At 39.5% G+C, this 20,478-nt stretch overlaps 1 protein-coding gene across 4 annotated transcripts in view; it reads left to right on the forward strand.

Moving 5' to 3' along the window:
• Window positions 1-962: 962 nt before the first annotated feature.
• The window catches only part of zcchc2 (zinc finger, CCHC domain containing 2), a 40,615-nt gene continuing 21,099 nt past the window's right edge, over window positions 963-20,478 (forward strand). For 3 of the 4 annotated variants that reach the window (XM_032503801.1, XM_032503805.1, XM_032503803.1), the window contains exons 1-5: window positions 963-1,959; window positions 9,047-9,167; window positions 9,702-9,772; window positions 16,229-16,300; window positions 19,735-19,835. In XM_032503801.1, the coding sequence (XP_032359692.1) occupies window positions 1,162-1,959; window positions 9,047-9,167; window positions 9,702-9,772; window positions 16,229-16,300; window positions 19,735-19,835 (1,163 nt within the window). In that variant the 5' untranslated portion in view covers window positions 963-1,161. The remainder of the gene's footprint in view (window positions 1,960-9,046; window positions 9,168-9,701; window positions 9,773-16,228; window positions 16,301-19,734; window positions 19,836-20,478) is intronic. The other variant, XM_032503802.1, reaches the window with a different exon arrangement.

Below are 20,478 nucleotides of genomic sequence, written 5' to 3' on the forward strand. Positions count from 1 at the left end.
AATCCAAATGCACATGAATTGGAAACGTGACTTCATTTGCATTAGTAAGAATGATGTTAAGGATATCTGAAATGACAATTGTAGATAGGAAGAATGTCGTTGTGGATATCTGAATTGCTAGGAAGAGTTGAATTATGGATCCAGTCTAGCTATCAAATGTTTAAACTGAAAATTTTAATTTTGACCAGTTCAATCAAAGTTTTTTTCCACTAGTAAAACTGTTGTTGTGGAATTCTTTAATTAGCAATCTACCTATACAACTGTATCCAGTAGAAATGCTATTATGGCTATCATACATGTAATTACAGATGGAAACGATGGAAACATGGTTTGATTAAATGTTAAAACTGTTTGCCATACTTACACAGTTGCCTGGGTCACAGTTGCGTCATATATGCAACCTTAGAAATCCAATAGAGAAGCTTTAAAGTTGGAAATACAGCAAACTTGGGGCGACCTCTAGCTCACCCAGAAAGAGCACAGGCCCCACGTAGGCTGAGTCCTTTGGAGCAGGCCGGGTTCGAGTCTGACCTGTGGCCCTTTGCGGTGTGTCGTCCCCCATCTCTCTCCCACCTTTCATGTCTATCATGTCTACAAAAAGGAAAAAAATTACCCCAAAAAATAATCTTTAAAAAATAATATATTATATTATATATATATATATATATATATGGAAATACAGCAAAGTGTATTAAGATTAAATAGGCTGGAGACAAAAGTGTTTTGTAGAATATATTTTTTGTTTTTTGCTGTTGCTCATTTTGGTTTTGTTCTGATTTGTTTTGTATTTTCATTCATATTTAATCCGTTAATTACTCCTATGTTACCTAATAATATAAAGTATTTGCAAGTAGGCCTGCTATAGAAGGGCGGGTCTTGTCGTGGCCATAGCAGGAAAAAGAATTTGGCCTCCGGTACAGTAGGTTGCAGTGTGCACCCATAAGCAACCGGCATAAAAGCAGAAGAAGAAGAAGAGGCGTAAAAGAAGAAGAATGTAACGTAGGAAAAAGCTACAGTATTATCGTCGCGTCAGATGATTAGCTAATAGTAAAACACTGTAAAACGACTGACAGTCCATCTCGCTTTTCAGCGTTACGAAACGGTCAGCAATGAAAATTAGTCCGTTATTTACACCTTGAAGCCTTTTTCGCAGTGCTGATAATGCTGAAAATGAAGCTACCGCTGAAAACGGGCGAGGAAGGAGGCGACGAAACGGCCGAGGACGATTCATTGGATCAGTCGGAGCACCAGCATATTCCCAGGGTGGTGCCTCCTTCTTCGGTGTTCGGCGGACTGGCTGACTCGCCCAGACCTAGTGTGTATCCATCCCAGCTGGACAAGGAGACTGTTTTCGAGTGGTTTGGCCTACATTTAAACCCCGCTAAGCGAATTGAATTCATGTGTGGGCTGTTACATATGTGCCAACCACTGGAGCTCCGCTTTTTAGGATCTTACTTAGAAGATCTCGCTAGGAAAGATTACCATGTTTTAAGAGACTTTGAGTTTCGGGCGAATAGTCCGAGTGATTTGGGAGTTTTAACGGACGTCATTGATCCAGTGGTTAGGTCCAAACTCCTGGTCTGCCTGTCCCTCCTCGGGTCTGAAAGCAGGGAATGTGCTGGAATACTCTTTCGGATACTGAGCCATGTAGATCCGGCCTTGTTCTATAAACAATATGATTACACCCTCCCTCCATTCATGGACCCTCACCACCACTCGTTTCATCCACCATGCCCTGACAATGTGTACGGGCGGTCTGAGCAGACCTGCGGCTTATCCACTAACGAAACAGCGGCAGGACCTCTGGAGCAGTTGTCGCTGCTTTTTGCCATGGCCTCTCTCCACCCAGCTTTCCATTTCCACCAACGGGAGATGGTCCGGGGTCAGCTTGACAAAATAGAACTTGCCATACAGGAGGAGAGACGTCAAAGTCAGCTTAGAGTAAACGCCCAGATAACGGTAATGAGCAATGCACCAACATTAGTTCCATTAAATATTAAGCTAGCTAGCTCTAAACTTGAGTTCAAGCCTGTAGCATAACGTTAGCTGGCTAGAGTTACATCTCAATTAAAATATACATTACGTTATAGGTAATACGACAATAATACGTAACGTTACTAGCAGGAAACTTCATTTTCCTATCATGAGCAGGGCAGCTAACGCTAACAGAGTTAACGCTAACAGAGTTAACGCTATCAGAGTTAACGTTAGCTAGCTAACACGTTCAGCTAGTAATCTGCCAGCAGCTAAAGTTCGGTAGGTGGTTTCAACCAGTTGCGCAGGACATTTTCAAATGTTTGGGATATTTATATGACTTTTTGCTTTGGTTCCATGATACACTGTATTATTTGTTGCTGCTGTGACTCTATACTGCCTACCGTCATCTTTCTAAATGCCTATATACAGGGAAACTCATTAACAAGCGCTGCCCCTATTAAACCTAACGTTACATCCATGAATTGCCAAGCTCTTTGACATTATTGTCTAATTACTCAACAGCCTGCAAATCCAGACAGATGTGGATCATATTGGTACATTGGAGGAACATTTTGCACATGCTACTTTTCAGTTGCTTGAAAATTGGAGCATATGTTTGAATGTAATACAACATTACATACATTATGTGTGTGTGGGGTGGGGGGGGGGATTGTAGACAAGCATGGGTTAACCCTATTTGTTGGGTAAAATTAGGAAGCAAACTGACGTTTTAACATGATATCTTACTGTAAAAAATGAACCGACTTTCATAACTAAATTCCAACACTTTCTATGCCTGTCCATGTCCCAGATTTCCAGATCCAGATAACTCTGTAAACATGGTTTGTGTAACAGGCCCCTGGAGTCTGGGTTTAGTGCATGCAGCAATGTTTGTCAGTTACTGAAAACAAGGAGGATGAAGCAGGGTGGGCAGACCAAGTAGCAACCGAGTTGAGTGGGCAACACCTGTCAATCAAGCAAACATAATTCCAGTCATGCCTCTATATTACAATTTGTGTGTCAAAAATAGGGGTATTAAAAGGAATTTGCTGTCCTTATTATCGCAATCATTTTGACAGCCCTAGTGTGTACACCTATAAATGGAAAAATCACTTACCTAATCTGAAGTCATGTTAGGAATGCAAAGCTGTTGTGCAGCATACTCTCAAGTGTCAGAACTTCCTTCCAGCAAATGAAAACCCCCTCACCCTTTAGGGTCATCCGCTGAAAACAAATTTAAACTTGTGTAGATGTCTTCCTGCCTTAGTTCCTGTTCAAACCAGATCAAGCAACCAGGAGATTCACTTCAGGGTTATGCGGGAGTGAGAGTGTCACTTAATCGGAATGTTGGCGCCCTTTTGTGTTCTTTAATCCCCTAATTTGCACAAATACACTTTATATATACTCTGTATTTCACATTACATTGTTAAAGTTTTCTGTCAACATTTCAGATTTAATTTCACGTAGAAACAGATAAAGAGACAAGCGATTGCGCGTTGTGCTGGTGCATGTTTCAGAAAACAGTCAGCTGTTACATAGACCCGTATTACCAGTCTGGCTAGTCCACACAGCATTCCGGGAAGGGAAAGAAACGTGCTCTGGTTTATTGGCATTTCTTTAAACCAATCACAATTGTCTTGGGCGGTGCTAAGCTCCACACAGAGCAACATCACCTCTGCAAAACAGCCTCAGGAAAGAACTTGTTTTGGTGGAACGTGTATGTTCAAAAGTAGTTTTAGTTGTGCGAGAGAAAACTTGGCTATAGACTACCTGTTACTAGACTCTCACACTGCCTCAAAACGGACCAAGGTGTGAAAATACTCTAGAGGCCTTTCACACCTATAAGCAGTCCCTCCAGGATTTCGCAACCTTTTTTTGAGATTGTTCTGCCCCAAAATGCCTGATTTTGCCCCTGTAAAAAATTACGATAAAAGTAGCGATGTCTTTTGTATGTTTGTTGCAATGAAGTTGCAGAAGACAGAATCAAATTTGAACATGTCTGTCAGTGGCTTGTTGATCTTTACATTGTTAGTTAATTTCCTATCCTGGCCTGGGACACACATTCGTACGGTTTGATAAAGTACGACTTTAACTTATCATTGCTCTTACAATAACGAGCATAGCTGTCCTCAATTTAGGTCATCCCGTATGTCTCATCTACGGTTTTGTGTGTGTGTGTCGTGGGGGGAACTGGGCAGCCCCGCCCCCTGCAGAGAAACAGCGAAAATGAAAAATCATTACAGCGGTCATTGATGTTAAAATGTATACAGGTTGGCAGGACAGTCTGAAATGTTTTGCACGGTCTTTCGCTGTACGTTTGTTGGTAAATGTGAGATGTTTGAGTCACACACGTCTCGTCATCATATCAGAAACAAGGAAATGAATATGATGACGTATGTGTGACGTCAACCCATTCTCACTCCCACTTGGTCATTGGCTCTCAGAGTCACATACTAATACAAAGTCTGGCACGTGGGACTGCAGGGATTGGTAGAAGTCGCAGGAAATTGGTCAAATTTGTGGAAAAGTTGCGATGATTGGTCAAAATTGCTAGTCGAACCCAATTTATGGGCAATTGGTTGAATTGGCTCAATTGCAAAATCCTGGAAGAACTGCTTAGTTTGTTTGTTTCCATAGAATAAATAAAATAGGCCCTGCCGTATCATATGATGCGAAGCGTACCAAAGTTGATCCCCTAACCAGACTTGGCCTGGCTTTATTGGTCTGCTCCCGAATAAGATTCTGTGATTCTGCCGAAATGAACCGCACCAAAGGTGTAAATGTTGAGGGTTTGATAGTTTTACTCGATAAGAAAACGTTTCAAGTAGGCCTACTTCTTCTACCCCTGCCAAAACCAACATCCCCAGTTAGAGAGAGGGTGAAGAGTTGGCCTACATTTTCAAGATATTCATATGACAGACACAGGGATTATTTGCTTTATAGTTCAATTCAATTTCAATTCAATTTTATTTATAGTATCAATTCATAACAAGAGTTATCTCAAGACACTTTACAGATAGACCACACTCCAGAATTTACAAGGACCCAACAGTTCTAGTAGTTTCCTCCAGAGCAAGCAGCAGTGCGACAGTGGCGAGGAAAAACTTCCTTTTAGGCAGAAACCTCGGTCAGACCCAGGCTCTTGGTAGGCGGTGTCTGACGGGCCGGTTGGGGTTAGAATGAAGAGTGGCAATAACAAAAATAGAAAATAGAAAATAGTTGGATGCTGTCTAATCATAGTGAGCATTTATCTAATCAATCGGGGGGGGGGGGGGGGGGGGGGGCGGGTGTGTGTGTGTGTGGTCTGCCTTTGAAATATCTGAACCAATATCTGAACTATCATGAACCATTCCTCCAATCTACTTCACACTTGGTTTCTGTTGGTATTGGATGAAGCCGGGGATTGGAATTTAGAGCATTAGGAGCAGTTTTGACAGCATTAGATATCCAAAAACTGTGAATAAAACTAAATGGCCGAACAATAAAGGTTGAGGAAAGAATTGACCAAAAAAAAGCAGCAGACACCACACGCAGCAGGATGATGACTCACTTTGTACAGGGGCAGGTTTACCGCCGTTGACTGCGGTTCACTTCTTGGTGCTTCCAACGTTACATGAGCATGAGCATGAGCAGATAGCTGACAGGAACATCACAACTGTTGTGCTGATGGACGGTTGAGGAAAAAAAGGCACTACCATAACTCTTCCATGTCTACCCTTCCAAATAAAAGCCCAACTTAAATTCACTCAGAGCATTTTGCTAAGAGGAAACTCAATAAAAAGCCATTGTGCCAACACTACATATCAAACAAAAGCTAGCAACCATATTGTATGAAGTTGCTGGGAGCTGCAATTTCACCACTTTCAAATAAACGGCAGGATATAACATAATCTCGGCGCTGACCGCACAAAGACAACACTCTTCATTAGACTTACCCTGGGTCCGGTCGTTTACAGTGTGCTGCTAACTTATAACACTAATAACATCACCATCGCCAAAAAAAAATCCAATCCATGCTCCAACTATAACCGACAAGCCACTAAGCCTGTATGGAAATGAACACCTCTGCTGAAGTGTTCAATTCGTTAAGGATAATAATGACTAGACGAGACAGGACCGCTGTCATTAAACGCTGACTGTGGCCATATCAACATGCCATATCGTTGATGAAAAAGACAACACTAAAACTTAGTTGAACAAAAACTATCATTATTTGAGTGTCCTTCCACCTTTTCTTGCGCCCCTTTCTTTCACTCTCTCTCTGCGCACAGTCACACACTCACATTCCAGAGCCAACGTCGTCTCTGTGAGTCCGTCTCTGTACTCGGTCCGGTTCTGGTGGTTGATTAACGCAGCTGATTGGCTCCCATAAGGGGTCGTATGGATGGTACACTGCCATGAGTTAATGAGGAAAATGTCTGATTACACCACATTTGAATTGTGATGTTTTGTATTTAAATTCATAATTTGCATCGTTCTCTGTCAGGTTAATGTAGGAGTAGGGCCCACAATGTTATCACCTGAAGTTAACCATTGTGTTATGTCCCCGTCAACCGTGATTTTGTGAATTTAAATTTTTTGTGCTTTTTCCAGTGTGTTTCCTTTCTTAAAACACTTCTTTCAGTGTTTTTTTATTTATTTATTTATTTATTTTATCCATGGTCAATACACCTAATTTATATGACATACCTAATTTTTGAGTTAAAAGGCAGACATTTTGAATTATTTTGACTAATAGTTAAGAGCAAATGATGTTGAGTGAATCACGGACTGGTTTCTGTCGAAGTTAAGTCACGATACTTTTAAAATTTAAGTTTTAAAACCATTTATACAATTGAATAAAACACCCAAAATTCAACAAAAGTAATTGTTAATTTTGTGTGTAAAGATTGTTATATGGGTTCCATACAGTATACATCCATGCATCCAAGTTGATTTTAGGTATTTTGGTTCAAAGAAACTCATCTGACCTGAGGATACCACAAGGGTTAAAGCACACTCTAAGTCAATAGGTCTCTACAGTGCAGTTGCATATTAAGAGCTTTGTGGTCCTTCTGTAAGTAATTTTGAGGAACAACTTGGTTCTGGAGAATGCTACAAGGAGCCATATAAAGGCCAAGCGATCAGCCCGTTCCAAACAGACACATTTTGAATGGGCCCTGTACTTGTACCTTTTCTACAGTTGGTCCAACACTCTGCAAGGCGATCGCTGTTATATAATAATAAATAAATCCAGGAGGTTGACATCATTGGGAGTCAGGGCCTGGCCTGGTGAAGATGCACTGCTCTTAATAAAATCACACATGCCATTTTTAGAGTCATGCACTGTCTCTGCACTGTGGCACTGTCAAATATTGTAAAAGACAGAGGGAAGGTCTGTGTATGTTGCTTTTATGTGCTGACTGTCTTAAGTCATTTATCGAATTTAATTTTTTTAGGTTACTACAGACGATAGATGAAAATAAGCCTGCGGAGCTTACTCTGGCTTGTTTAGTTACTTTGCTGTTGATACATAGTCACTGCCCCTGTCAAATAAACAAAGAAATGAAAGAGAAACCATGAAATAGAGCATGGTTGAAAATAACAATGGTTCCTGGTGTTTTTTTGTTTCATAATGTTAGTTTCGTCCCTTCTGATCGACCACAACTGGTGTAGCTCAGTTGTTTTTAGACAACAAAACAAACTACAATGTGAATGATCCAACTTTGCACTGTGCTCAAGCAGCAGCACTTTGCTTTTGAATTATCAAACAAAGGTTTGTTATTAAAATGTTAGTCTCACTTTGTCAGACCTTCCTCCACAGCGCTGCGGAAGAGGATCTGGGTAGTTAGTATTATGGAATAGGAGAGAAACGTGCTCTGGTTTATGGTCATTTCTTTAAACTAGTGCTGCTGTCAGTTAAACATGTAATTAACGGCGTTGATGCGAAACCATTTTAACAGCGTAAATGTTTGTGATTGCTAGATTACCGTTCGTTTTGGCCTTGCAAACTGTAGTTTTTTCACATGCTGTTCTAACAACTAGTAACGTTAGAAAAGCTACAACACCGCACCGGATCTAGTTAGACCGGAAACCAAACAACAGGCACGCTGTACACACGCCGTTTGGGCTTGCAAGCCGGCCAAAGAGTAGTAACCTTACATTTTGAGTGGATGGCGAGCACAAGACGACAAAATGGACGCCACTAAGATTCTGGACAGAAAGTTTACTTTTTAAAAGTTGCCGAATGTTCCATTGACCAGACCAAAGTGATCTGTGTGTTTGTCGTTGTGACCTGAGCTATCATCGCAGCACGGCCAGGCTGAAATACCACTTGATGGCCAAGCACACAGCTGATGCCAATTCCCCCCCCCCCCATCAAAGTATGTTTTCACCCTTTTATTGAGGGACAGTGTTACATTGTGTGAGAGATTATTTGCTCCAAGTGAGAATGTTACTGTGACATTGAACACTACAGTAGGCTATATGCCAATGATGTTTTTAATAAAAAACATTTTCACAAAGCAAACCAATCCACTTTTCCATGTTGATAAGAGCAGTAAAATTACAAATATAATGGGACAAAATGAAATCAAAGGACATTTAGAATAGATAAAAATGTGTGATTAATTGCAAGTTAACTATCACATTAATGCAATTAATTGCGATTAAATATTGAATCGTTACTAATTTAAACCCATCGCTATCGATGTGGGCGGTGCTGGACGGAGCAACGGTGCCTTTGCAAAATAGCCTCGGGAAGGAACTTGTTTGGGTGGAACGTGTACGTTCAAAGGTTGTTTTAGAAATCCAACAGAAAACTCAGATTCAACACAAATATACAGTCTAGCTAGCTGTCTGGATTTACCCTGCAGAGATCTGAGGAGCAGTTAACTATAGTCCTCAGAATCCACCGGGGTTTAAAAATCCAACGCAGAGAAAGTGTAAGGCACCGGACATCCGGCAGCAAGCTAGAGCTAGATAAGTATGAAACATGTGAAAGACATTATAGCCACCCTGTAATTGAAGGTCAAAATTGTGACGAACCAGTATGAGCCAGTACCTTACTTGGTGTATTTTTGGTCTGCAGGAGCTCACGGGTCAGGAGAGCGATTACCTGCCTCCCCCAGCCCTGGGTTTGGGGGAGTGTACAGCCTCCCATTCTCCTTGCCAGAGCCGACGCTCCAGCTGCTGGACAACACAAAGAGAAGGTGATTATGATAACCACAAATTTGCTGCAGGTACAACAGGGAACTGTAAAGCATTTTGATTTGGGGATTTCTTCAGTCTTAATTTGATTTACTCCACCAAAGCAGTCTTAGAATAAACACTGTGCAGGGGAAAATTCCTGCCAAAATAACATGTTTAATCCATAAAGCTTGTTATGTTATTATAGCTAGAATTTGTTTTTACATTACATTTTTATGTTTTGTTTTGTTTTGTCTCCTTTACTTGGCCCTTCAATGATTTTTATGCTTTTTTATGTTGACAGTTGCCACAGCAACATATACAGTAGAGCCGCCTCCAGTTTAAGTGTTCCCTTAATTCCTTTTTAAGTGATAAATTGTCTGGACACACCTATGTCTAATTTATTCCTAGTAAGTACTATGATAACTCTGATGGTATAGGCTTGTTGTGTTTGTAAAGTCGTTATTACCTAAGTCCTAATTGCTACATTGCTCTTGTTTTGTTAAACTTGTCGGAGAGACTGAGTCATTGTTTATTACTGCTCCCTGTTGTTGCAGCAGTGCATATAGAGGGAATTGTGCTCAGGAGCATCTCTCGGACCAGGATAGACAAGGAATACAACTTTGAGGTAGGTAACACCCTGTTTACACACACACACACGCACACGCACACACCACACACACACACACACACACACACACACACACACACACACACACACACACAGAGATCTGCTTCTTTTAGTGTGATACTGTGTGACGAACAAAATCTTAAATTCTGTAAGACTATAAACACTCATTCTTGATTAGTGTAGTTATGTCTGGAGTTTCCTTTAGTTCACCTGCACACAAACCCAATCACATGCTTTCAGCTCTGCTGCTAAATGCCTTCCAATGTGCATTCAGCTTTGGTGGGGGGCCAAGTCTATGCATTTTAGAGCAAACGATTTGCATCATAGTGGAGTGTAACAGTAATAGCATGGTGAGATTAGCCAGTTAAATGAATGGGGCTTTTGGGGGGGACGTCTTTTCATGCATTCTTATTTTTTTGGAAGATCATTTTTTGGGCATTTTTAGGCCTTTATTGACAGGACAGCTGAAGAGATCAAAGGGGAGAGAGAGGGGGAATGACATGCCGCAAAGGGCCACAGGTTGGAGTCCAACCCGGGCCCGCTGTGTCGAGGAGAAAACCTCCATATATGGGCGCCCGCTCTACCAACTGAGCTATCCGGTCGCCCGTGCAACCCTAATTCTGATACATTTTTGGTAGGGGTGCATTATTCAGAAAATGTCACGATTCAATATCGATTTTTAAGATCAAGATTCGATTCAAAATCGATTGTCAATTAAAAAAAAATAAAAAACGTGTTAATGTAGTTACTTTCCCTCTGTGATAGTGTACACGCCATTACAAAAAAAGGTCTTCATTTTTGTCAAGTAAACACAACATTCTGGTGGCAGGTCACAATTCAAACTATAAAACATAATGGGATATAATGCAGTAAGGGGCTTTAGCATTCAACTTCACTTGACCCCAAAGTCCAGTTCATTTGATTAGTATGATTTGGGCGTAATGGTAACTTTTTTTCCAAGGAGCACATTTTTCTCCCAAGTAGAAAGATGTAGGAGTGAATTACATAGGGTAACTGCTGTTACTGTTGTAGCTAATGTGCACAATAATACAATAGTGTCATGCAGTCCCTCCAGGATTTCGCGGTCGCGCCAATTCACGTGAGGGGGCGGCTGTGGCTCAGTGGTAGAGTGGTTGTCTGCAATCGGAAGGTTTGGGGTTCAATCCCTGCCCCTGCAGTCCCATGTCAAAGTGTCCTTGGGCAAGACACTGAATGTGTGTGAGTGTTTATCTGATGAGCAGGTGGCACCTTGTACAGCAGCCTCGGCCACAGTGTATGAATGTGTGTGAATGGTTAATGTTTCCTGTATGATGTAAAAAGCGCTTTGAGTAGTTGTTAAGACTAGAAAAGCGCTATATAAATACAGCACATTTACATTTACGTGAATTCAATCATTCACCACGACTTCAACCAATCCCAGCAGTCCCCCGTGGCAGACTTTGTATCAGAATGTGACTCTGAGAGCCAATGACCAAGTGGGAGTGAGAACGGGTTGTTATCACACGTACTAAACGTCGCCATATTCATTTCCTTGTGTCTGATAAGAAGACGAGACGTGTGTGACTCAAACATCTCACATAGACCAACCAAACACAGTGAAAGACATGCAAAACATGTCAGACCGTCCTGACAACCTGTCTACATTTTAACATCAATGCACGCTGTAATGATTTTTCACTCTGAAGTCACTGACAGCTGCTGCTGTTTCAACCCTGTCGGCTCTCTGCAGCGGGCGGGGCTGCTCAGTTCCCCCCCACGACACACACACACACACACACACACACACACACACACACACACACACCACACACACACACACACACACACACACACACACACACACACACGGTGGATGCAGGAAAAACATGGGATGAGATGTACTGGATGACCTACAGCAGAGGAGCATCCTCAGCCTTATTGGCAAGGTTACTAGGAAAACTCAGCCCAGAGTAGTTTTAGTCTCCTCAAAACAAGTTTATTTTTATAAAACTATACAAAAAAAAATAATCGCAACTTATATTGGAACATTCTCTGTCTCCCACAACTTCATTGCGACATACATACAAAAGACATCGCAACTTTCATCACAATTTTTTTACAAAAGCTCCCGCAACATCAGGCATTTTGGGCCGCAGCAATCTAAAAAAAAAGGCTTCAAAATCCTGGAGGGACTGGTTATGAATACAAAACTTTATGAAGTGTTATTTTATAGCCGGTGGTGAAATTCACAAGCTAGCTGCCATGTCAAACTTCTGCTGTTATTTTGGTGAAAGTAACGCAAGAGTGAAAAAGTAGTGTAACACATTAAAATTCAGAGACAGTAATATTGTAAAATAACTAATTCCACTAATTACTACTGCTTATCCCTTCAATAATTGTTTTCCAAACAGAGATTCACATTAACAAACAGAATTATGTAGTGCTCAATTACAGAAAGAAGAAATTAGAGAGACTGGCCTGTTGGCTGAGCTTTGTCAATCAAGCCAACAGCACTAACAGCAGTCTGTTTATACTGGACCAAATTACTAATTAACACACAAAGACACGCACAGATAGTAACACATATATTACTTACTGCACCCATGAGCCTAATAGGCATGTATAATTTCATCATAAATCATAATAACAGTGTTTCCCATACACAAAAGTGTAGGCGGATTGAGACCCGCCCAGGTAAACAAAATCTCCTCCCTCCTGTGAAGTTACACGCTGCGTGCATGACAGGGTGTCAACAATTTCCTTCAGACTCAGTCATTAGTTGTATCCTGCTGCTGGTGGTCTTGCCATTGGAGTTACTGTACTAATGAACTGTAGAAACGCCGTGGCAACACCGCTGTGAAAGCTCCCACAACGTCATTTATCAGTCTGGTTGTCACCCTCTCTGCGGCAGTCTGCTCGTTATCTTTATAACGGAGGTAACTGGAGCTTATTGTTGCTAACCAAGGCCTTTAGTTCCCGTTCCCCGTGCCCATATTCATCAACTGTATTTATGGACTCGAGTACAAATAAAACCTAATTTTATTATGTTGGCTGTTAAAGATTTTAACTACAAGTCAGAGTAGTTTTGATTTGTTCAGATGAGATCTTAATGACTGCAACACAGACATGTACAAAACAGCTTAGGATCCCTAAAACACAGATTAAAACACTTCAAAAAACAAACAATGATCTAACAAAATGAACATGAATTTTACTTTCTATAGCATTAGTCTTATATTACTTAACAAGAGTTAGGAGGAGACAGTGTTGCTATTTACAATAGCATGTAACTTTGGATCATAGTATAGTTTCACGGTTAAGTTGTCAATCTGCTGAAGCACAACGCAAAGGCTACACTTAATCTGTATCTGTATCATCTTTTAGTCTGGTTTGTTTAATAGGCAAATCGTTTTTTCTTTCTAAATTATTTGAATATATTATGTTGTGCAAAACTGCAAGGTTAAGAGCCTTTACTTTGCGTTGTTGTAGTATCAACAGATACTACAGGCATTTAGCATTTACATTACTGTTAATCAGACCTCACTTGATTGCACATGGTATTACCTTGTTATGATGTAAGAAGTGACCCAGACAATGTGCCAAACATAAAGAGGCATATGATGGTAGCAACAGCCGAAAAGATTTGGGTCTGTGGTGACCCGGTCTACGCCACACAGACTTCCTTCTCCCATTCTCTCTCTTTACTACTAGTACAAACACACACACACACACACACACACACACACACACACACACAGCATTGAGTGGGGCTCTCCAATGCTCTGAGGCGAGCGGTGGCCGTCTTGCACCCCTGCCTCTGAAGAAGATGCAACGGCGAGGACCGGTACAACAGCTTGGTCAGCAACATGTACTCGTAGCAGCCGTTGGAGCTTCCGAGCACCGGGCTTCCACCCATTTTATCTGTTAATCCTGCCAATGTAGACACAGCATTATGTTGTTGACCCGCAGTGATGAATTGTCTGCAGTGCTGGGCGAGTTGTTGCCGTGTTCCAACTGTTTTCATCTCATCTCCACCCAGACAAAATAGACATGACATTTCAAAAATCTTTCATTTGTTGTCAGAAATATCATGTTTTCAAAAGCATCACTTTCATCAAATGTTATGTGACATATTTCCAGTAGGCAACTAACTGTAAGCAGACACATCCGGACACAAACGTGCAGGTTTATGTGCTGGTGCCAAGCCCCGGAGAGCCCTAGCCCAATCATCTACTCATTTTCTTTATGGACTGCATGTAATTACACAAGGACCTATGACAAATAAATGAATCTATTTCAAGTGGAACACAAAATATTCCTGGTTCTGTAAAATAGGCACTGTAAAAGGTACACTTTTTCCTCATGTCTATGTGTTACCCATATGTTCTAAGTTGAAGTTTTGCAACTAAAAAATGTTGATATTTTCCTCTTTATACTTCATCTATTTACTCAGTAATGGGCCCTTTTACAGGCAACACTGATCATTGTCTGCCAACTAGGGCTGGCTGGTATAAAGACATATTTTCCGTTTATATTGATATAGTTTGATGTTGCGTTACATGACCCATTTCTTCCATAAAGAAGTGCCAGTGCATCTCTCTCACACACTCACAACCCCATTCTCTCGCTCTGTCTGCCCGCCTCACTCACTCACAACAGGGTCCAACAATAAGAATTGTCAGATGCTCCGGAGCCAGTAAAAAGTTACATTGGACCAGTAAATACAATCAGCCTGTTGCCCAATTGGGCCAGAGCTTCAGAAGGGGAGCTAGCAATAGAGCGTCTGCACTGTGTCTGCTCTATTCTCCGAGACTTCCCTCTGTTCTCAGCGCACAGGCTGACACACAGGCTTGCTTATTTCAGAGATAAAATGAATCCTAAAGCAACAACAACAAAATACAAGTTGAAATTGAAAATAACATTTATTGCGTCATGGAGAAAAACAACTGGTCGAGAACTACAACTGTTACTAGAGTAACAGGGATTGGCTCAAGTTTTAGCTTACTGTGTGTGAGAAAGAGACAGCTGTTGGCTATCGAAGCAGAGGTGGAATTAACAGTCAAGAATTTAAAAGTCAAGTTGTAAATGTAAAGTGTAGGTTTCACTGTTAAGCAGGGGAGGAGAACCTGTTATTGTACTTGGTTAGTTACTGTTATAGAAATACACTGAAGGGCTTGTTTAATTTAGTTTAGGCTATTTAGATAATTGTTCAAGTTTGTAGCTGTATATTTTCAAACAGGGACAGTTGCATATTGACTGAGTCATAGTGATAGTATTTTTTTGATACAAAATAAAAGAAGATTGTGTGTAATAGCATGTAGTTTGTACAAATACCAGAATAGAAAGTATTCCTATCTATACGTGGATATCGTATATAAATAATGCTTTAGGAAGAAATGACATATTGCTATTAATAAATATGTATGTCATAAATATTTCCATAAAGTACAAGTTTTAAAGTTTCAACCATTACATAACTTAAGCATATGTGGGCTCTGAATGGGAATAACTAATGCCATATCTACATGATTATAGAGAGAGATTGGAAGGGATGTATGTTTGTGTAGACTTTGACTTAGGGCTGGCCGATATGGAGAAAATCCAATATCGCAATATTCTTGCCCTAATACCTCAATGTTGATATTATGGTGATATTATAGGGTTGACAATTGGTGTTTTAACAAATTACAGTGGCTAAAACAGGTTTACACACCCGTGCTAAAGTTGATTATAAAGAGGAATAAAAAAACATCTTTTAGAAATTGATCTTAATGCCTTAATTCAATAATTTTTGGAAAATCTAACCTTTAAAGGACACCACTCTTCTTTGTGAATGAATAATGTATTGTAAATAAATACATTTTCTTCCTTAAAATATTATTTAATTATTATTAAAGTTATTTCATGGATCAGGATACTATGCATCCCTTGGCCTTTGGAATTAAAATAGCCCAACATCATGACATACCCTTCATCATACATAGAGATTGGCATGGGGAACTTTCCATAACATCATCTCTCAATGCAAATCAAACCAGCTATTAGCCTAACTGAAAAAACACCATGGCAATCTCTAGATATGGTCCAAAATCCACGACGATATCTAGTCTTTTTTTCTCACGATATCAATATATTGCCCAGCCCTACTTCGACCTGCTCCTACATTTTTCGTTTGTCAAAGGCCTTATGTTTTAGTTTTAGTCATTTTGGTGTTGGATGTGGAAGTTGAATGTCAGTTGTCTTTCATGCCTGTCTTTGAACACCAAAAAAACATGATCACCAAAACAATACATCCCTTAAATCAATATGGTGTAATCTTGTCTGTTTGGGCGTGTACTCGGGTGTATGTCTTTACTTTTACAACATTGTATAATGAAGTTCTAGCTTAACCCCATTTCCTTTTTGGCATAACTGTTGTCAGATTTCCCATGTCAGTCTGTGCAGTGATAGAGAATGTCCTCTGCTGTGTTTCAGGTGAAATGGTCAGACTCGTCTTCTAGTAGTGTGACCAAAACCCATCTGGAACTGGAGAATTTTCTTCTTAAGGTACCCACTTTTGTTATTGTCTTTTTTCCAGTGCAATGTGACAAAAGTTTTTAAAATCTAACCAGTCACACAGAAGAAAAACACAGTTCCTCTCTTTTCAACTTTACCACTCTAACTAGGACTTAAATTCAGGATTAATGGGCACTTGGATAGCTCACCTGGTAGAGCAGGCACCCACCCAGGTTTACTCCTCAATGCAGGGGCCGCAGGTTCAACTTCAACCTGCAGCCCTTTGCTGATGTCATTGCTTCTCTCTGTCCCCTTTCATGTTTTCAGCTGTCCTATTTAAATAAAGGCCTAAAATGCCCCAAAGAATTATCTTTAAAAAGAAATTCAGGATTTATGGTGCTGTTCTGTTACATTTGCAGTTCCAAAGTGTTAAATATTAAATAAATAAAAAATACATTAAGAATACATTGTTAAAATGTTTTAAAAAAAAATGTATTAGGGAAAAAATTAAATAAATTATTGAAACTCCACTCATTATAATAATAACAATAATAATAATAATAAAGTAATTTTAAAGCATTGTTTTAAATAATACGTTATGATCATTTCCATAAGTTTTATTGTATATGCATTTTATTTTATATACATAATATCAGCATGTCCTTTTTTAAGTCAGTTTTTTCCGTAATTACATTTTTCAAACTTGTATCTATTTATTTATATAATTACACTCATTAAATAAAATAGGCTTGCGTATATATATTCTTCAAGTAAAACATAAGCCAATCACGTGGCCTGTGTAGACAGCTGGATTGAGTGTTTGTTTATTGTTAAAAGGATCCCCATTAGCTGTCACCAAAGCGGGACAAGCTAATCTTCCTGGGGTCCAACAACAAGAAGAAAAGAAATTCAACAATTGGGATGGGCGGTAATACGATGTACCGCGGGGTCTTAAAAATAGCAACAGTATCAGTTTCAAGACGGTCATTAAAACAAATGCAATGCACTTATATAGGAGACAAGGATTACATATTAAATTTGCTTATGTGTGGTTGTCACCCTGTGACAGTGTGGAGGAGACAGAGATGGTGGGGGGGAGCTGGCAAGTCGCGGTAGTTTCAGTGTTAGTGTTTGGTATTCAGTTTCTGAACGGTGTAGGCACAAGCCAATAGTTTAGTGACGCCGTATGAGCCTTACGCCATAATTTAAAATTTGTCACGACAATAAGGTAAAATAGGGAGGGGGTTTGACAGTATCAAAATTTGGATACCGCCCAACTCTACTTAACTATGGTTATTTAAAAACAGTAAAAACATTGTTGACATCATTATAAACATCATCATAAATTATTCAAAATAAGTTATTACAGTATTACAATCAGTATTACGTTCATACAGTTGATATGTCCATTACCTACTCACAGTTTTAATTTTTTTGCATTCTCAGATGGTACTTGAAAGAGACTTTGCTATTCATTTTACGTATATTCAGTGGACAATTATTCCAATGACTATTGGCACGATAAATAACTTGAAAGAATTTGATTTTGGGCATGGTAACATCATCTGGCCATCATCAGCTGATTATATAAGAAAGTAAAAATGTACAGTAGTTGTATTGAAAACCAGCCTCTTCTCTACCGTTAACCATGAGAGTCAATGGTGCATACTGATAGTGTTTGTTCTATTAGGACAGTGTAATACTAACTTGGAATATCTGTTTTGGGCAGTTTGTAATTTTGTTAGTCGTGACCTTTAGATGTAGATGACCATACAGGTGCACAAACAAATCCAGGTGACATACAATTAAAGATTTAGCCACCTGTCTCACAATGTGTGTAGGGACATAAGAAAGACATTTCCTCACCATAGAGAAACCACAACCCGTCTTCTTCACTATGGTATCAAAATGTTCTGCCCATGACAGCTGACTATTAATGTGCCTAGTATTTTTACTAGATATAATTGAATTGGTTTTCAAGATGTTCAGTACCAACTTATTTCGTTTTATCCAATTTAAAACCATATTTGACTCAGCTGATAAAACATTGTCCAGTTCACTGACAGTTTTTGCAGCATAATACATAATATTGAGTCATTGGCATAGATGTGTACAGTTGCTTTACGCAATACTGACGGTAAATCATTTGTGAAGATGACGTATAAAAGTGGTCCAAGGCAGCTCCCTTGCGGGACCCCGCAGTCCAAGACTTTAGAGTGAGACCAGCTGCCAATGTATTAAACCTGTTGAGTCCTACTACTTGAGATAATTCTTCAGAAATCAGGATTTTGAGGCATGTTTAGGATCATTATCCATTTGTAGAAGCCATCCTCTCTTTAACTTCAGCTTTTTCACAGATTGCATTAAGTTAGGGTCCAAAATTTGCTGAAATTTTATTGAATCCATTTTCTTCTACTCGTGAAATGTTCCCTGTGCCACTGGCTGCAATACAACCCCAAAGCATGATTGATCCCCCCCCCCCCATGCTTAACAGTTGGACAGAGGTTCTTTTCATTGAATTCTTTGCCCTTTCTTCTCCAAACGTACCTTTGCTCATTTCGGCCAAAAAGTTCTATTTTAACCTCATCGGTCCACAGAACTTGTTCCCACAATGCATCAGGCTTGTCTATATGTTCATTTGCAAACTTCAAATGCTGATTTTTTTGGTGAGGACGTAGAAGAGGTTTTCTTCTGCCTGCCTTCTTGTGTTTTATGTGTCTATTTTTTAACTGTCTATTCATGTGTTTTACCGGTTTTTAATCCTTATGATTTTTAACTGTTTTTACTTGTGTTTTATCTGTTTAACTGATTTTGTGTAAAGCACTTTGAATTGCCCGGTTGTTGAAATGTGCTATACAAATAAAGCTGCCTTGCCTTGCCTTGCCTTCTTCTGATATATTTTTATATATATATAAGTATCTATTTGTAGTGGAATGGTGTACCACAACTCCAGTGTCTGCCAGGTCTTTCTGGATGGATCGTGCCGTCAACTGTCTAATCTGTCATTTGGAGATTTTTCCATCTTTTCTTGGCTTCTTTATGCTCATTAATGCAAATTTTTACCTGGGGTGCCCAAACTTTCAAACCCCACTGTGTGTGTGTGTGTGTGTATATATATTATATATATATATATATATATATATATATATATATATATATATAATATATATATATATATATATTATATATTGTATTTAGGTCTTTATTAGATAGGTCTTTATTTGATAGGATTGTTTAGGCATGAAGGTGGACAAAGGGGGAAATTAATTAATGCAGGATTTAAACCAGTGGCTGCTGTATGTGGGGCACACGCTCTACCAGGTGAGCTACCCAGGCACCCCCCATTTGGCTTTATTACTGCCTGAAGACCAAATAATACAGACAGAGAGACTTGGAGACAGATTTTTTGTGAAGAATATTCCCTGTTTCTTTGTATCTGTCTGTTAAACTTGAATGATGGTCATTGTTCGGTTTTTTTCTTGCAGCTTCCTAAGGATCAGTATACTGAGTCTTTTGAGAAGAGCATCCTGAGGCTTTTAAACCAGGGGGACCGGAATGAGAGCAGGGAGGTGGAGAAGAACCTCAGGTACTTTACATTTAACACAGTCCCAACTGTGGTCATTTCATATTGTTCCGAGCTCTCCGAAGATAATCGGTTAATATCCAGTAATAATAATAATAATAATAATAATAATAATAATAATAATAATAAATGGAATTTATACAGCGATTTTCACAGACTCAAAGTCACTTTAAACATCTGTTTTATTTTACCTGAAAACCTTTTACCTATTTTGTGGTCATTTCCTGTATGTCATAAATCTGGGATTTATTTCACACTGTACTGTGCCACAGTTCATTTAGAAGAGAAGTAAATCAAATTTAAATGGAAATAGTCTTACATAGAAGAACCTCACGCAGATTACATTACCACTTTTATCGCTTTTAAATAGGTCTCAACTTTATCTTTAACCTAGGAAAGGGACCTTATATTATATAGGGTGAGGCTGGTCTTCAAAGCCAACTGTTCCCTTTTTGTGATGCACAACTCTCTCACTTTCACACACACACACACACACACACACACACACACACAACACAACACAACACAACACAACACAACACAACACAACACAACACAACACAACACAACACAACACCACACAACACAACACAACACAACACAACACAACACAACAAGGTGTCCATCAGTTTTATTTTGTGTGAAG

The sequence above is a fragment of the Etheostoma spectabile genome, chromosome 22 (assembly GCF_008692095.1).
Source record: "Etheostoma spectabile isolate EspeVRDwgs_2016 chromosome 22, UIUC_Espe_1.0, whole genome shotgun sequence".
Lineage (NCBI taxonomy): Eukaryota > Metazoa > Chordata > Actinopteri > Perciformes > Percidae > Etheostoma > Etheostoma spectabile.